Source organism: Chrysemys picta, chromosome 5 (genome assembly GCF_011386835.1).
Source record: "Chrysemys picta bellii isolate R12L10 chromosome 5, ASM1138683v2, whole genome shotgun sequence".
NCBI lineage: Eukaryota > Metazoa > Chordata > Testudines > Emydidae > Chrysemys > Chrysemys picta.
The window spans coordinates 136155751-136172888 of record NC_088795.1 but is presented as its reverse complement, the minus strand read 5'-3'; the positions used below and the strand labels follow the sequence as shown (position 1 = coordinate 136172888).

The 17138-nt window shown below is 43.1% G+C and overlaps 1 protein-coding gene across 2 annotated transcripts in view; it reads left to right on the top strand.

Moving 5' to 3' along the window:
• DDRGK1 (DDRGK domain containing 1) overlaps positions 1 to 15577 on the top strand; it is a 47855-nt gene extending 32278 nt beyond the window's left edge. The window contains exons 5-9 of one of the 2 annotated variants that reach the window (XM_065598365.1): positions 2647 to 2769; positions 5331 to 5369; positions 9719 to 9775; positions 11699 to 11747; positions 13727 to 15577. In XM_065598365.1, coding sequence (XP_065454437.1) covers positions 2647 to 2769; positions 5331 to 5369; positions 9719 to 9775; positions 11699 to 11747; positions 13727 to 13899 — 441 coding nt within the window. In that variant the 3' untranslated portion in view covers positions 13900 to 15577. The remainder of the gene's footprint in view (positions 1 to 2646; positions 2770 to 5330; positions 5370 to 9718; positions 9776 to 11698; positions 11748 to 13726) is intronic. The other variant, XM_065598366.1, reaches the window with a different exon arrangement.
• The last annotated feature ends 1561 nt before the right edge of the window (positions 15578 to 17138 follow it).

Below are 17138 nucleotides of genomic sequence, written 5' to 3'. Positions count from 1 at the left end.
CTCTTATCTCTTTACAGTTTGGGTCTGTCCTCAGGCTTGATCATGGTTGAATTTACACCAAAGAAATTCATGAAACAGCTGAGCAAGGAGTTGTTGGGTTTTTGTTATGTTCAATTTAGTTGTTCCACCAAAGCCTCTGGAAATCCTGAGTGTCCTGCCCTAGGCTAAAACTAACAAGCATTCAGGCTTGAAGGCTGGCGGATGCTTCACTGTTGTTACTGAAGGCGCTGCTCAGGCCTTCTGGAAATGCTCTGCTGATCACAATATGAGAGGTGTAGGTCTGAGAAGTAAGTGTAGGTCAGCTTGTAATGAGTGACCAAGGAAAAAAGACGTGGGACCAAGAATGGCACACATTGTCAATCTCCTCGCACTGAGGCGTTTCCCACAGTGTGCTGGATGTGGAAATACTGACACTAACATTTTGGCAGGTTTTTGCCCTACTGAAATCAAAGGCACAGCTCTGTAGACGTGTGAGAGAGAGACTGGGTTGGTTGGTTTGCTTGTCAGCCTCTTTTAGAAACAGGAAAATGTCTGACAGTTGTAAATGGGCCAGTTATCTTTTGATTTTTGCAGAACAACCACCTGGAAATTTTGAAGGACTCTTCAACTCTTATCACTTCCCTTCGAAAGTGATGTCAGGGTTTTCGTGCTTCAAAATTCTACATCGCGTTTGAGCTACGGGGATGTGGTAGGGACAGAGCTGTGAAGGACTTTGATGTGTCTCGGTGATTCTAGATCAATTTGGCTCAGTTTACAAGCGAAGAAGAGCTCTGAGAGCCAGGCTGTGTTTTTTCAGGCTCATGCGCTGCTAATAATAAAGATTCTGCAACTGGATCTTAGTTAATAACCTGTTTGGTGAGGCAGGACAAAGAAAATAATCCCACTCCCTCTCGAAAGCTGTGTTAAAACTGTAGGAATAAAAAGCAGCAAAATCTTTCCCATTTGACTCTGAATGCACAGAAGGATCAGATCTGGTAAGAAATTAGATGCTTTTTTTTCCCCCAGTCACTTTTTCACCATAATTACTCTCAGGGCCACCGTCCCACAAGTTTCAGAGGGGTAGCCATGTTGGTCTGTATCAGCAAAAGCAACGAGGAGTCCTTGTGGCACCTTAGAGACTAACAGATTTATTTGGGCATAAGCTTTCGTGGATTATAACCCACTTCATCAGATGCATGGAGTGGAAAATACAGTAGGCAGGTCTAAATATACAGCACATGAAAAGATGGAAGTTGCCTTACCAAGTGGGGGGTCAGTGCTAACGAGGCCAATTCAGTTAGGGTGGATGTGTCCCACAAGAGACTCAGCTTGGGAGTCTGATCGGGCAGTGCTGAGACCTATAATAATTTTTTGGCTGTCTCTACTACAGGGCAGATTTTTTCCATGCCGTGTTCTAAGGGCCCGATCCTGCCTCTTGTAGGGTCTGGCTCTGAACAGTGTCCCTTAATACATGTGTTAATGGATTATACCTCACGATCGGACCTCTTTTTTTCTGTGTACATTTTATGGATGCAATTGTTCAATTTTGCTCCGTTTAAGGAAGCACCTGCTATATAATACCAGTGTCAGAGACCTGCTGCATCATTATTTCAGTGTGGAATGGAGAAAACAACTGGCCATTAGAACCAGGCATGGCATAGAATTTTGCTTCAAAAATAGCTTAATATGGTGGTGGTATTTCCTCCTGAGAACACTAAGGAAAAATGCCTGGAAAGCAGCAAAATCGTGTGCTCTGCGCACGAAACCCCTGCAATCCCATCCTGGCTGTGCCCCTGATTTGGCTAGGCAGCCTACAGCGAGTCCCTTAACGTGCGTGCCTCTGTTTTCCTGTCTTGTTAAATGGTTGTGATGCCCCCAGCACAGGGCGGTTAGGAGATTTAATTACTGATTGTACACTGCTTTGAAGATTTAAAATGCTTTATAAGGCACAAGTAGTATTAGCGACTACAAATGATTGAAAGGCACCAGAATGCGTCATTTTTAGCTAACTAGAGTGAACTGGTCACAGAATAACTTTATTTTTCTCTCCTTATGGCCACCTCTTATGTTCTGTTCATAAACCAGGCAGTTAATACAGCTCCTTGTATCTTTTACCTATAACCAGTTGAGAAGTCTGCCATCAAAAAAACATTTTTTTAAAACCTTGTAATCGGCCTGATTCTTCATTCTCACACTGGTGGCAAACAAGTAACTCCACTGACTTCAGTAGTTACTCCTGTTTTACACTGGTGAGAGCAGGATCAGGGTCAGTAACTGAAAATGGATAAGTTGCATCAATGTATGGTTTGGGGGCAGGGACTTCCTGTAGCTTGCACTGCAGAAGAAATGTGCTCATGCAAATTGAGGAAGCCGTTCGCTATATAAAAGTGTGTCTCTCCCCTTCATCAGATCTTTTCTGAGCCAGTCCAGGAACAGCTGAATTGACTGAGACAATTGCTGTATTAAAAGAAGGGCAGAGGCAGAGCTGTTTTTGAAATTAATGATGCGATCAAGGGAGAGTTTCAGAGTTTCAGTTTTCAGAAAGTCCTTCTGTTCCTGGCCTGTCCCAGTGAATCCGATTGGCACCCAAGTGATAAAGTAAGCAGGGTCTCTTTTCAACTAACCTGGTTTGGGGAGGAATGACTTGAGCACTTCGTTTTTCTGCAGGAAGAGGAACAAAAGAAAGCAAAAGAAGAAAAGGAGCAGAGGGAGCACGAAGAGTACCTCAAGCTGAAGGAGTGTTTTGTAGTTGAAGAGGAGGGTGTCGAAGAAGCAATGACCGAGGAAGAGGTATGTTGTGCTGTCACTGCAGCCAGAATTCCTGGCTTCCCATCTAGCTTCCTGAGACTGAATAGATTCAGCTGTTTAAATTGTCCTGATTGCATTTTATCCCCTTATGGTTTCAAAAATCAAAACAGAAAAAACCCACCCAAACCATTCTGAATCAAGTCCTGGGTGAGTTACTTCTAAAAATAACACTTGGATGGGGTGTGCTGAGTGCACATAGGAATTTTTTTTGCCTTTAAATGACAGATCTTGTGTTTAGTAAATGTGAACCGAGAGCATTATAGGAGAACATTCGAATTCTTTATACCAACCTTTAGATTTAGAGAGAAATGCGAAGGGGCAAATTCAGCTCACGTGGAAAGGAGTGCAAACGCCCAGTGGGGTTCCACCTGCTTACAGCGTGGGTGAATTAACCTAGGAGTTCTGTAATCCAAATGCCTTCCTAGGGTTAGAAACCCTGCAGTACAAGCGCAGAAAGTGCTGCTAGAAGGGCAGATAACTGTGGAAGAGAGCAATGCCAAAGGCAGAGTTTGATTCCAAAATAGCTGCCAAGTATGTTTTAAGTCCAGCTTCAATATCTAAGGGGTTGAATTATCACTAAATCAGGGGAATTAAACTGAACTAAAGCTGATTTTAAACGTAATTTCTTAAATGAAGCATTAAAATGCCCATATCTCGGGTGTTTTTGGTTGTGTGGTGTTAGAACTGTACACTCTGTGATGGAAGTGACTTGCTAATTCCTTACCCTCTGCATAGGACTGTAGCACTCTATTATGGCTGCATATAAGCATGTCTTTTGGCTGCTGCTGATAAAATGTGGTATTTCACATCGTGGTACCTGATTTTTTTTCTTAATGCTGCCACTGTGGAAGGCAAGATTCTCCTTCATAACCCATCAGAGACTAAATGGTTTGCTTTGTTTTAATGTTAAGGGCTATAAAATAATGACGGGAATGGAGATTTTGTGCTCCAGATGTTTGCAGCTGAATGCATTTGATATTAGCATAACATTTTTTTAAGTGTGAAAAATTCTTACGCCCAGTTTGTTCAGTGGGGTGGCATCAGTGTAAATCAGATTGATACTGGTGATTTTTTTTTCTCTCCTTCTGTCCAGCCACCCACTCTAAACCAAAGGAGCATTCTTCATCATGGCTCTAAATTAAGACCAATAGAAGTCATGCCGCGTTAGTGAGGGTGGAATAGATTTTCAGAGGTTCAAAGGGCAGTTTGGTGCCAAGCGCCTACTGAAAGTTAGTTTGACTAGGATGCTTAACTTCTATCAGTTCCTTTTAAATCTACCCGTACTGTGCCATTGGCATTTCTGAACTTATGAGTAGTAGTGTCTTACAACAGCAACAAGTGGCTAAAACAGACTTTTTCCATCTGTTTGTAAGTTACACGCAGTGCTAAGCAGCTGTGCCAAGTATACCACAGACGCTCTTGGGAGATCAGTTATGGCTAAGACACAATTGTCCCATGATCAGGAGTATATAACTTGGTCACATTAATTTGTTCGGGGGGGCAAAGGAATCTGTGGTGTATAAGATCCTAGACCAGGATGGCTATTGTATGTAAATGGGAGCAGAGAGGGGCTTTACTTGCTTAAGATGGAGGTGGGGGGCCTTGTTCTCAACTTAATGTTTTTTTAAAAAGTACATATTTCAAATGCCTGTTAAACAAAGACATTCCAAGATACACAGTTCTACAGGGCTGCTGTCAGTGCTAACGTGGCTGGAAGGCTGCAGGCTTTCTGCCTTGTGCTTTACGAGGCATCCAGTATCCTGCTGCAGTCACGTGCTCTGTCACTGGTTATTGGTTACTAGTCAATTATTGGTTACCAACATCCTCAAGCTCGAGTGTCTAGAATTAGGCACCTAAATCTGTAGTTAGGCAACTAATATAAATGACTTAATAATTTCCAGAGGTTCTGAGCACCGGCATCTTCCATTGACTTGAATACAAATTTTGGTTGTGCAGCGCCTTTGACGATCAGGCACCTTTTATTTAGATGCCTAACTATTGATTTAGATGCCTAATTTTAGGCATCCAAGTTTAAAAGAAATTGGCTCCTGTTTCTCTTGTGTGATGAATAGTCCAGGCTAAAATCTGCCCTTGGATGCATCTGAGCAGCCTCCCATTAATATCATCCCACACCCTGCCCTTCACACATCCAGAGGGCAAAGTCTGGTCCTCGGTGTTCGTAACTTACTAGAAGGTACAAAAAGTAACTTGGTCTCAACGTGAATGTGACACGCTACCTATGACATAGACATAAAGAAGCTAGAAATTGGATATTTCCACTCTAGTTGGACAGGTATAAATTTATATATTTTATTTAAATACAGACACCTTGAGCCTTTTTTTGATTTCAGATAAATCAGTGCAAATTCATAGGTGATATTAACTCCAGATTGACACTGGTGCAACGAATGAGAATCTGTCCCCGTGCAGTGCCTTGTACAATTGTCTATTTTACAATCCTTATTTTTCCATCAATTTGCAGACACATTTGATTTGACTTCTGTTCATTTGAATTAATAACTTGTTTTCCTTGCTGTATCCAGTCCCATAGCTTTCTAACGGAATTTATCAACTACATTAAGGTAAGCTACCATTCCTCTTTCTTTATATCCAGTGTGTGTTCCTTTTATTTATTCTTTTATTTATTGTGAAAACGTGTATTGGTGGAGAACAAAAGGAAACCCGTTTGTTAATATCTAGGTGGATATTTAATAAAACAAGTATCCAAGCAATCCATGGACTTAAACTACAATGTGCGTTTGCTCTTGCAGCTCACAAATGTGTGACTAACTGCTGGAGTAGTTCCTCCCTCTCCTTTTATCTCGTAGCCATATTTTGGCACTTATATGCACGTCAGTGGCTATTGTATCCCAGTCACTGAAGTCAACACGTGCACCCAACACGTGCACCCAGGAGTTGAGTTGGTACCTTGGATACTTAAAGTAAAACTCTGGAAATGTTTACATAGAATTTTACTCGCCTGTTTGCTTTGGGATAGTGTTCTAGATAGTCCAGTTTAAGCAGATCACTTTAGGAACATGTAATTTCCTTTTAGAAGTTATCAATAACTGAGCATTTCATTCCACCTTTAAAAGACCTTCCTAGTGTAATCTGGACTTGGCAGCAATGACATCTATCTTAGGGTCTGTCTACCCTGCAGTTGGAGCAAAAGTACACGCACCATAGCAGCATTGATCTAGCTAGCTCAAATACCAGTAGCAGTGAAGCCACAGCAGCAGAGGCTAGTTGCCAAGTAAGTACCCAGCGCGGGCTTGTACAGCCCACGCTGTTGCTGCATCTTCACTGTTCTTTGTACACTGCTAGATCGGAGCTAGCTCGGGTGCTGAATTGCATCTCTGACTGCAGTGTAGACATACCCATAGTCCTTGGAGTAAAATTTCTGAGTCTTGAATAGAAAAGTTACAATATTTTAAAAAAAAAAAAAATTTACCTAGCCAGTTTCTCGGTGCCCAGTCCTGTGAGGTGGTGATTGCCCTCAACTCTCATAGAGGTGAGTGGTAGTTGAGGACACTCCCTACCATGCAAGATTCGGCCCTGAGTTTGTGAATGTTGAACGCACAGTAATGATTTTATTTATTTTTAAAGTTTAATTCACTGGTTCCATTGCCGTTTAGTTCCCCTCCCCCCCACTGCCGAGTGAGAATGAGGATTGCTGAATTTATGTGGTGTCTGTTGTACCACGTGCATTTTTTGATCCTCTTGAAACACAAGCACAGTAAAGGTCACATAAACCTCTCACTTGATTTCCTCTCTAACTTCTCTACCCTTGAGATGCGTGGCAGTGTCTTAACCTTTAGAGAGGTGTTGTAGAAAAGATCACTCGTTAGGCTTCCTTTTAATAGCATTGGGGAGCTTCATTTTTAAAGTTTGGGGTATTTGTGGTGATTCGCGCTCTCCAATTAAAATAGAAGCCTCAACTTACATTTTAATTGGCATTTACATTGTCTGTCTGAAACCGGAGAAACAATAACAGTGTGTGACTCTGAGACCTGAAAGCTAAGATGCTTGGTTCATGTGAAACCATAAACTCAGCAAGTGGGACATAAACACATACAAAAGGCCCTGATTCAGAAAAACATCCCAATTGAGGAAGGCACTTGAGCACATGTGTTGCTGAATAGGGATGGACAGCAGAATTGGGAGCAATATTTTCTTTAACATTTTTAACTTTCTCTTTAGCATGAAAATATACTTGGTTTAGAGAAGACAAGGGCAGCATGCAGTCCCTCCTAGCTGGCTATGTTATTGCTTTTTCAGAAGGAATGACTTCTCTGCTGAAACAGTGCTAATCCGGCAGCATCAGTCTGAAAGCGTCTGTCACGTGGTCTTAAAGAGCAGCCGATGCCTCCAAAAAAAAAAAAAATTGTAATTTAACCTTTCTGTTGAGGAAGCTGTTCTGCTGGTGTCAGTTTGAGAGTGGCGGCAGCTTGCTTCATATTTTATTCTTAGGGACGTTTTACATGAAATGTAGACTCTCTTCGGTTTGTTTTTTGGGGTTGGGTTTTTGTGATTAAGATTGGGTTTTACAACAGACCCAAAGGGAGTGAGGCACCCAGATCCCATTGAAATTAGATGGAGATTGAGCGGCTAATTCCCTCAGGCTCCTTTGAAAATCTCTTGGTTATTAAATTCATCTGCAGCTCCTAAAGTCTCAGGCCTCTGTGATCCTGCGCGCGCGCGTGTGTGTGTGTGTGTGAAATCAGTGCCAAAAGCGTTTCCATTCCCCAGCAACCGATTGTGACGTTACAAACTGGGGTTCTGGCTTTTGAAAGAGATGCAGTAGAGCAACAGAAAAGCTGCTGGGTTTGAACCTGGTGCCAGAGCCGTGCAGGCCACTTCACAAAAAGGAGGACTCTGTGGGCCCAACTGGAACTTTACAAATTAATTGGTGGCAGTTTGCAAGCTGCAGGGAGGCTCGGATCATGGGAAGTAGTCCCACCGGAGAAGGATGAGCAGGCAAAGTGCAGCCTAAAATGCAAAGAGAAACCTACACGTGCACCTCAGACTGTGCCTCGGCCCATTAAACCATTTCCACGTGGACTCCCCGTTTCAAACCTCTGAGCAGCTTCAGTTTGTTTTTAAAAAGAACCTGTTGCAAAAATACCAAAAGAGGCTGGGGGATAAATCCTGAGTGCACGTAAGTGCGCTCGCACGCGCTCTCTCTCTCTCTCTCTCAGAGATAAGGTCAAAATCCTACTCCCCTTATTCACTTGAATCCTCCCCTGGATTACAGTGGGATTCATTGCATAAATAACCGGAGCAGGATTTGGCCGTAATTTAGAGTTTCTGACCCCAGTTCAGCAAAGTACTTAAGCACATGCCGGCCTATTGAAATTAATGGAACTGCAGCGTGTGTTTTTGGAAGTTAAGCACATGCTTAAGTGCTCTGCCATGACTCAGGCCTCAAGCTTCAGTGACTGTATTTCTGCAAAAGAGAGCCTCGATTTCCTAGAATACCAGCCATGAAGCGATTAACCTGGAAAGCTTCCAGTAAACTGTTTCAGTAGTTAGGGGAGGACTGTTTTTAAGGGAAGACTTAAATCCTCTTTTCTCATTTAGTAAGGGGTTGGGGGTGGTTTGGTTTTTGTTTTTTTGCCCCCATCCTTTAAAATGAAGATGTGATGATCCATAGCAGTTCCCAGCTCTGAGAACTGAATTCCATGGACTGGTTTCAGTTCTGTATCTTCAGTCCATGGTAGTCAGTTCTCTAGCTTGGCTGTATCTAACTTCACAACTAGTAAGTCTGTGGGTTTTTTGGTTTTGTTTTCCTTAATGAGAGAGGGCATGACTGTATACAACCTGTTTATTTCCCAGATGTCCATTCAGGTTAGAGTTGCTGTGTCCTTAAATAAGTCCAAATATAAACGTTATCATTCTGAAACTGTTCTGTCCAATGTAAACAGAATACTTGCATCTGAAATTATAAAGCTCCGCAAGATATTGCCGTCCCACCATACTGGAAGGAATAGTGGCCTGGAACTAAGAGAATAATACTTAGCACCTCTATAGCCCTTTATATTTAAAGTTCCTTACAAGCATTAATGCATCTTTACAGTGCATTTAGATAAATGAGATATTAACCCATTTTACTGATAGGGACATCATGGCATGGAATGTTGAATTCCCGTTTCACCAGTGCATTGTACGACTCCGGTCTTCTTCTGTGTAACTCCCTCTGGTTACGTCAGTGTAAGACTAGAGTAAAGTGGTGAATCAGATGCTAAATGACTTGGCTAAAGTCACACACGGAGTCCGTGCTAACGCCAATTAGAAAATTCACGAGTTCTTTTGCTCCCAGTTCTGTCCTCAGTCCACATTGCGCTGCCCCTCGACCGAGCACTAGGAGTACATCTCTAATTATGAGAAACTAGATAAGGGATTTACTTGCTAAAGAAGGTCATTAAGGCAACAACACTAGTGTTGCGGGGGGGGGAAGCAGACAAACCACCCAAGAGCTTAGTACACCAGAAGGTCTGGCCCAGTTCTCCTTTTTTTTAAACGTAATCTGCAACATCCCAAACTGAAGTGAAAAGGAATAGGTTTGTGCAAACTGAAAGCTTACGTTAATACTGGTGGGGAGAGATATAGGTTGCAGGAAGAACAGTCAGGCGCCTTTTATGAATAGCTGCACGTCAATAGTCAAAAATGTTTCTGCTTATCTTGCCTCTCTAAGAGATTGGTCAGTGCTTCATCCGCAGGTGGAAAAGAGCCTCTAATTTCTCCGTAAGCAAAACTGATTTAAATAAATGATTCAATTCCGTTGTTTCCCAAGCAGGAGAGTTGGCTAGGAATTGCGAACTTGAATTCTAGTTTCTCTCCCACTAGATGCCTCCTGCATATTTCTGTGGCCAAACAGATAAAAAGCTAGTCCCCATTCTCATCAGCTGCTTATAACTCTTTGTTTCTGTAGAATGCAAAGGTGGTTCTTCTGGAAGACCTGGCTTCCCATTTGGGGTTAAGAACCCAGGTAAGCATTACAAGTCAGACCTAATACACCAATACCAATAATGGGAGTGTGAGCAAATTGCGTAATTTCCATGTGACTCTTGGTGGTCCTACTGAAAATACTTGGGTTTTGACTGAAGTTCAACAGAAGGGCCACCCTAACGGAATTCATTGGAAGAGCCATCCAGCCAATAACTTCATCAGCCAATGAGTCCTTGCCATGAAGGAGCATGCTGAGAATGTCTTGTACTTCTTGCTGGTCGCTGGAGCTGTAATCCCAGCCTTTCTTTGTATCCAGCACACGCTTGCGTGCTCTCTCCTAGGATACTTTGGGCTACAGAGTCACATAAAATTATAGCTACGAGCATGGTCATTGTTGGATAGGGTGAAAGCTGCCCAGATGAGTGGGGAAAATTACAACATTGGCCATACTGTTTCATGTACAGTAAAAGAACAGATATTAGTTATTTTTGTCCCCAGACTCATTTATTGCTGGCATTTCCCTCCCACACTGCCCCTTTCCCCAATTTATAGCCTGCTTAAATTATTTTTAAATGTTACATGTTTTTAGGATGTGTTTTCTTATTAAAAACAAGCAACCTCACCCCTGCAAAACCTATGAAGAACCTTCCAAGGGAAATCTTGACCTTGCATTGTACCTTTTGGCCTCTGTCCTCCATTTTTCTTTCTTCGCTCCTCCCCGCACCCAACCTCCCCGGTCTACATTTGTCTCTTTTCCTGTTCTGCCTTGGCTCTATCTGCAGTTTGGGGAGGGGCCACGTATTTGATTTGATTCTGACATGCCTAGGACATGTCAGCTGCTCTATAAATAATAAAAACCCTTGGAGTTACCCCACGGATAAATTTGGCATGTTACCTTTGGGGCCAGTGGAGAACACAGCAGACTTTAAGCAGAACAAATATATTTTCATTACTGTATTTGGGCCAGATCCTTAGTTGGTGTACATAGACATGGTTGCATGGTCTGGCCCTTTTGTTTCTGTCCACATACACCCTTCTTTGTTAATGCTCAAGAGGTCTCTATGCAATCCCCTTCCATGAAATATGTTAATCATACCTCTCGCATTCAGATAAGTTTGCAAGAACAGCCTCTTGTGGGGAGGGAGCTATTTGCATACACCGGGTTACAGAGGCTGACCGCATCCTGACTAAGACAAAACCTTGTCCCGATAACAGGCTTATCGGTTGCATTTGTGTAGAAATGCTGATATGCATGTTTCACCTAAATATTCTGCTCTCAAGAATAAGACATGAAGCACAATCTCTCTGATATGCCTGGAAATGTGAGATCTCTCTTCTTTTAACTGGTTCTTTTTCCCACCCCTCCAACAGGATGCATTTGTGTAGAAATGCTGATATGCATGTTTCACCTAAATATTCTGCTCTCAAGAATAAGACATGAAGCACAATCTCTCTGATATGCCTGGAAATGTGAGATCTCTCTTCTTTTAACTGGTTCTTTTTCCCACCCCTCCAACAGGATGCATTTGTGTAGAAATGCTGATATGCATGTTTCACCTAAATATTCTGCTCTCAAGAATAAGACATGAAGCACAATCTCTCTGATATGCCTGGAAATGTGAGATCTCTCTTCTTTTAACTGGTTCTTTTTCCCACCCCTCCAACAGGATGCATTTGTGTAGAAATGCTGATATGCATGTTTCACCTAAATATTCTGCTCTCAAGAATAAGACATGAAGCACAATCTCTCTGATATGCCTGGAAATGTGAGATCTCTCTTCTTTTAACTGGTTCTTTTTCCCACCCCTCCAACAGGATGCATTTGTGTAGAAATGCTGATATGCATGTTTCACCTAAATATTCTGCTCTCAAGAATAAGACATGAAGCACAATCTCTCTGATATGCCTGGAAATGTGAGATCTCTCTTCTTTTAACTGGTTCTTTTTCCCACCCCTCCAACAGGATGCAATTAATAGAGTACAAGACCTGATGGCAGATGGCACTCTAACAGGTGACAGTGGAAATGTTTATGGGTTTCTGTTGAGTTGTTTAGTATGTTAATAGAGGATGCAGAAAATGCATAGGACCCCTAAGCCAGGTAGTAAGAAAATGCTTTCTATTGAATTTATCCTGTAATCACCAAGGACTCCTATTTGACTTGATCAATAGATATGTTAATTACCCTAATTTCAGCTTTGAAACTTGGTGGTTTAAAATGGACTGCCATCCTGGAGAGGTGCTCTAGCATTTTTGTACCTGATTATTGTTGCTGTATAGAATTAAAATTAATGCACCTTCACCCCCCGGCAGAGTCTCCACATCAAGGCCTGTGTATCATTTGAGTTCTGCTGAAGCACTGCATACAGGCATTGCTGGGCTGCACAGGTGTGAATTTCATTCTCTCTGAGAGCGAAATTATTTTTGCAAAGAGAACAGCCTCAGCTGAATCGTGTGGGGGATTTCGGGTAGTTTGCAAACCAGTTTTTAAAAAACATAACACCTAGAGCCTAGAAAAGGGACTGTCACGGGGCACCAGTCCTTTGGGTGCGTACAGGCTATCCCAGTGCACTTGTTACAGCTCTGCGGGCCTTTAAAACCGGGAGTGGTAGTTGTGGATCACATGCCTGCTCTTAGTCATGTGCCCTACAGGAAATTGCATATATTTTGGGCAGGAGAAGCAGACAGGAGAGACTGGGTCAGGGAAGGAAGTGGGCGGTGGCTCTCCACACCTGTCAGAAGGAGGCTAAGAGGGAAACAGCAACAGAGAGCAGGAGCTGGTTTGGGGAAGGCCTCTCCAGGGGTCTGGGAAGCCACGGAGACAAGGACTAGACTGTTAGGGTTGCTTTGAATCTTTTGTTTCTAAGTTAATAAAGAAAAACCTGAAATGCCAAATAACCAAAACAAAACAAACCAAACCCTGGAACTGTGCAGCTGTTTAGATAGGATTTCCCTTTCCTCAGCTGGTGGAGTAGCCTACGAACTCGACTGAGACACTGCTAGCCTGAAATCTAATCCCTTTGTCAAAATTAAGTTAAAATAGTTTCTAGTTCTACAAGTGTCCAGTAGAACTTCGGCCAGTGCTTGTCCTCGTATCCCTATTTTTAAGTTGGTGTCCCCTGAATAGATACAATTACGGTAATAGCAAGTGGTGTTCATTCTTGTCATCATTTGACGGGTAGGGAAACGAATTGTCTATGTTCAAGGGAGCTAAATTATCTGAAGGACTTGAAGAGGGTTTGCTACAGGGGGCTAGATAACACGGGGTTAGAGCACTTGCCTTTTAGTGCTGGCAACTTGGGCTACAGTTGTTAATGTGTTACTGTCTTATTACAATAAATAGTAGCAGTACACTCCTTTGATTTTATTATTTATTATATGTGGTGTTCTGCTGCCTCTCAGCCCAACAGAGAGACTATTCTCCTGCGAGCCCCGGTCATGGGCCAGGACCCCGATGTGCTAGGCGCTGTACAAACAGAGAACAAAATGACAATCCCTGCCGCAAAGAGTTTACAATCAAAGTATAAAACGAGACAATAGGTGGATACAGGCAGATAAGGAGTGCAAGGAAAAAAGGAGACGATATTGATCCAATTGACGGGCTATGGTCTCGGCACATCAGCAGCCTAAATGTTAAGTTCTTTGTAGGATTTGCAGCAAAGGAATTCTACCACCTAAGAAACACTCCCTGCCCCCAAGCCCCAGCAATCAAAATAGACGAGACAGACCAAGTATGAGAAGAAGGCACAGAAGTGTGTTTCCGAAGGTCACCACCAGGCCAACGGCAGAGTTAGGAATAGAAGAACCCAAGTCTCCTTGTTCCTAGACCAGTGCCCCTGTCTGCTGGACCATAGTGCCCTGCTAAATCTGGAATTTAGTTTGTGTACTGTAATTGTAGTCCCTGAATTAACTAACAGTGTGGGGTCATTAATGTCTATTGGGGAAACGTAGTTCGCTTTGAAGTATTGACTCCAGGTCACGTTTGTCTTCTAGGTGTGATTGATGACCGAGGAAAGTTCATCTATATCACTCCAGAGGAGATGACCGCAGTGGCTCAGTTTATCAAACAGAGAGGACGAGTCTCCATTGCAGAACTGGCCGAAGCAAGCAATTCCCTCATCAACCTCCAACCTGAGAGCAGAGCTGTCACTCAGAGCACGGCGTGATAATGCATTTCACAGTGTGGGAAGATACTGCAGTAGAGTAATTTAATAACACGCAGGTCATTAAAAAAAATCCCTGTCTATTCATAACCGTGAAAAAGAGATGTGGTGATTACTTCTAAACATGAACTGCAAGACATTATCCAATGTTTTGCTTCTCAATTGATTAGAGTAAATAATCAGAATAAAATGGAGCCACATCTTCCTCCCCCCCCCCCCCCCCCCCCCCCCCCCCCGAGGACACTAAAAAAGAATCCAGGGCTAAACTACACTCTCTGGTGCATCTATGGCTCCGTGATTTCAGTGACTGCCCTGTGGACGCATTAGAGGGTGGAATTTAGCCCCAAGTGTACATAAAAGCACAGCCAAACTTTTGAGTTTGCTCTGAAAGCTCAGAGCCCTGTGAGCTGGACAAGCATGCTGGGTAATTGTATGCGCCCTACCAATCAGACCATTTTGCTTCCAAATCCCGCGTCCGTGTCACATACAGTTGCTTTTGAAACTGCAGTTGGCATTACCCAGGCTAGCTATGCAACTGTACCGTGTTATATTCCTAGTTTTAAGGTTTTCTTCTGGGCGTGCTGGATACGGGCTGAAACAATAGATCTATGCAGATGACATTTGCAGATTTTACTGTATTATCTACAATTGATGTAGAAGATAAAAAGAAAACTATATTAGAAGTTTCCCTCTGTTCTGGTTGTAATGATAATTCTTTATATAGCACTTCACAGGTTCAAAGAACTTCAAACGTTCTCTTGCTTAAAAGCCTTTGCCAAGGAAATGCCTCTGTTTTCTTGTTTATATAATGCCAAAAGTGTGGCAAGCAGCCAAAGCGCACTCTTGTTGTGTCTGCAACCAGAAAGAGACAAACACACAGAGCAAAATGAACATCTCCAGCTTACTGTACAGATCAGTCCTAATTATGGTCAACCTTGTGTACCCCGTTATATCCTGACATGCCTTCCGTGTGAATGCAGATGCCAAGTCAGTGAGACTGACATGTAACTGCTAAAAGGTTTGGGTGTTCTGGATTGTTTAAAAAAATAACACAAGGAGACTAACTTCCAGGATTTTTGAAGTGCAATTGTTGCACCCAAGAGAATATTTCTAAGAGATTGTTGCATCGTTGTAGCTTTAAATGTTTTATTGGGCGGTGGGGAGATTTATTGCCTATATGAGACTAATTTGCTATATAGTCAGATGGGTGCTCTGCTAATTATCTTTCTTCCGCTATAAACACATTGTACTTGGTGAATCTGACATACAGTAATTAGGCACTGGGTTTTGTCCTTACAAAACTTCTTTTTAGGTCAAGGTAGAACTGAGCTGAATGGAAATCTTGCTGTTCTGATTCATTGTAAATGTGATGATGTAGCAACAACAACACGCAAACGAAATGTTTCTGTTAACAACGCCATTCCTGCCAAACCTACCAGCCATGGGAGGCAACGTTCAGCTGTAATGCTGCCTCATGTACCTGATATGAATGCTGACACGTTTCAGCGTCCGGCAGAGGCAGGCAGGCACCAGCAGATACATTGGATGATTTAAGGCTTTTCAAAGTGTCTGAATTATTCAGAGTTGGGTTGGGGTTTATGCTGCTGCTGTCTCTTTTGTTTTGTCCTCTCCTGATATGGACTGTTTTCCTAGTAAAATAAATACAGTGGGGAGAATTGCAGACTTTTGAGTGTGTGTGTGTTTCTTTTAAACAGCTTGTGAGTTGATTTTAAAGTTAAGAGAGTGAGTAAGAGAGATCAGGTCAGATTTTAATACAGCAAAGTAACTCCATTGAATCCAGTAGTTACTCGAAATGTACATGCAGTTACTCAGGATGCAACAAATCAAAATCACGTCCATTGTTCAGTGCAAGCTTCCTTCTGCGGCTCCGCCTGCGTAACTTGTCTAATGGAAAGAGGCCTGTCTGTCTTGTATGGAATGTCTTTGGAGCAGTGTCTGCCTGTCAGAGTGGTTTTGTGAGGTGCACCATCTTCAAAGCCTTCACAAATATTACCTAATTAATCTCTTAGGGCTTGTCTATACTTACCGCGCTGGTTCGGCGGCAGGCAATCAAACTTCTGGGTTCGATTTATCGCGTCTAGTCTGGACGCGATAAATCGAACTCAGAAGTGATCCCCGTCGACTCCGGTAATCCTGCTCGCCGCGAGGAGTACGCGGAGTCGACGGGGGAGCCTGCCTGCCGGGTCTGGACGGCGGTAAGTTCGAACTAAGGTACGTCGACTTCAGCTACGTTATTCACGTAGCTGAAGTTGCGTACCTTAGTTCGATTTGGGGGTTTAGTGTAGACCAAGCCCAAGATCCCTCATATGTTTGGTATTGTAGTTTCCTTGCACATCTTTACCCAGAGGGGAATGCTCTGAAGGAGTGTTTTGGGGTTGAGAAAGCCATGTCAGTGTGACAGTTGTAGCACACCATGGTCAGCAGGACCAAACGTCTAAGATCATGTCTATTCAAATGCTAAAATTTCTTCTGAGAAGCACAGATCTAAGCAGGGCTTTGGAGCTGTGCTCCGGCTCCGCTCCGGCTCCAGGCAAAAACCTGCAGCTCCACTGCTCCGGAGCTGCTCCGGGCTCCGCTCCAAAGCCCTGGGTCTAAGAGCCAAGAGGTTTATTTGTTTAGGATGAAATGCATTCCACCACGGAGAGTCCTGGCAAGGTTCTCTGTACCAGTTAACCCTCTCTTTAACCTCTTAATGTGGGGCTTACTTGGTGCCTGGGCTTGCCGTGTGAACTTTGCTCTTCACTGTTGTTTCCTAACACATTGAACAAGTGTGTGGTTAGTCCGAGTACTGTGTACTCAACTGTGATGCATGCCACAGGGCCAGGTGCTTCAAACGGCTCTGAAGAGCCACTTTTTTCAGAGCCACTAAATTCATTGCTGTGACTTTGTTCCACATATAGTTTTCACTACTCCCTGCCAGTATTATGGCACTTGCATGGCCAGTGGACATCCTTGTCTGCCTTCAGTGGTACAGAGCATGAACAAGTTTGGCCCTGAAGTAATGAAGAAGTTTAAAGGTCTATCTGTTATGAATTATACTTATTTGATCGAACACCACCCCGTCACAGCCTAGTCTGAGCAAGGCTGTAGACTGCCTTTGCAAGCGGGTTTAGTTTTGGATTGCAGCACCATCAGCTTTGTCAGCTGAAAGAGGTGTGTTGATGACCTACTGACCTAGTTTGCAGGGCTGCCAACCTTCACCAAGATCTACGGGTGAGTCT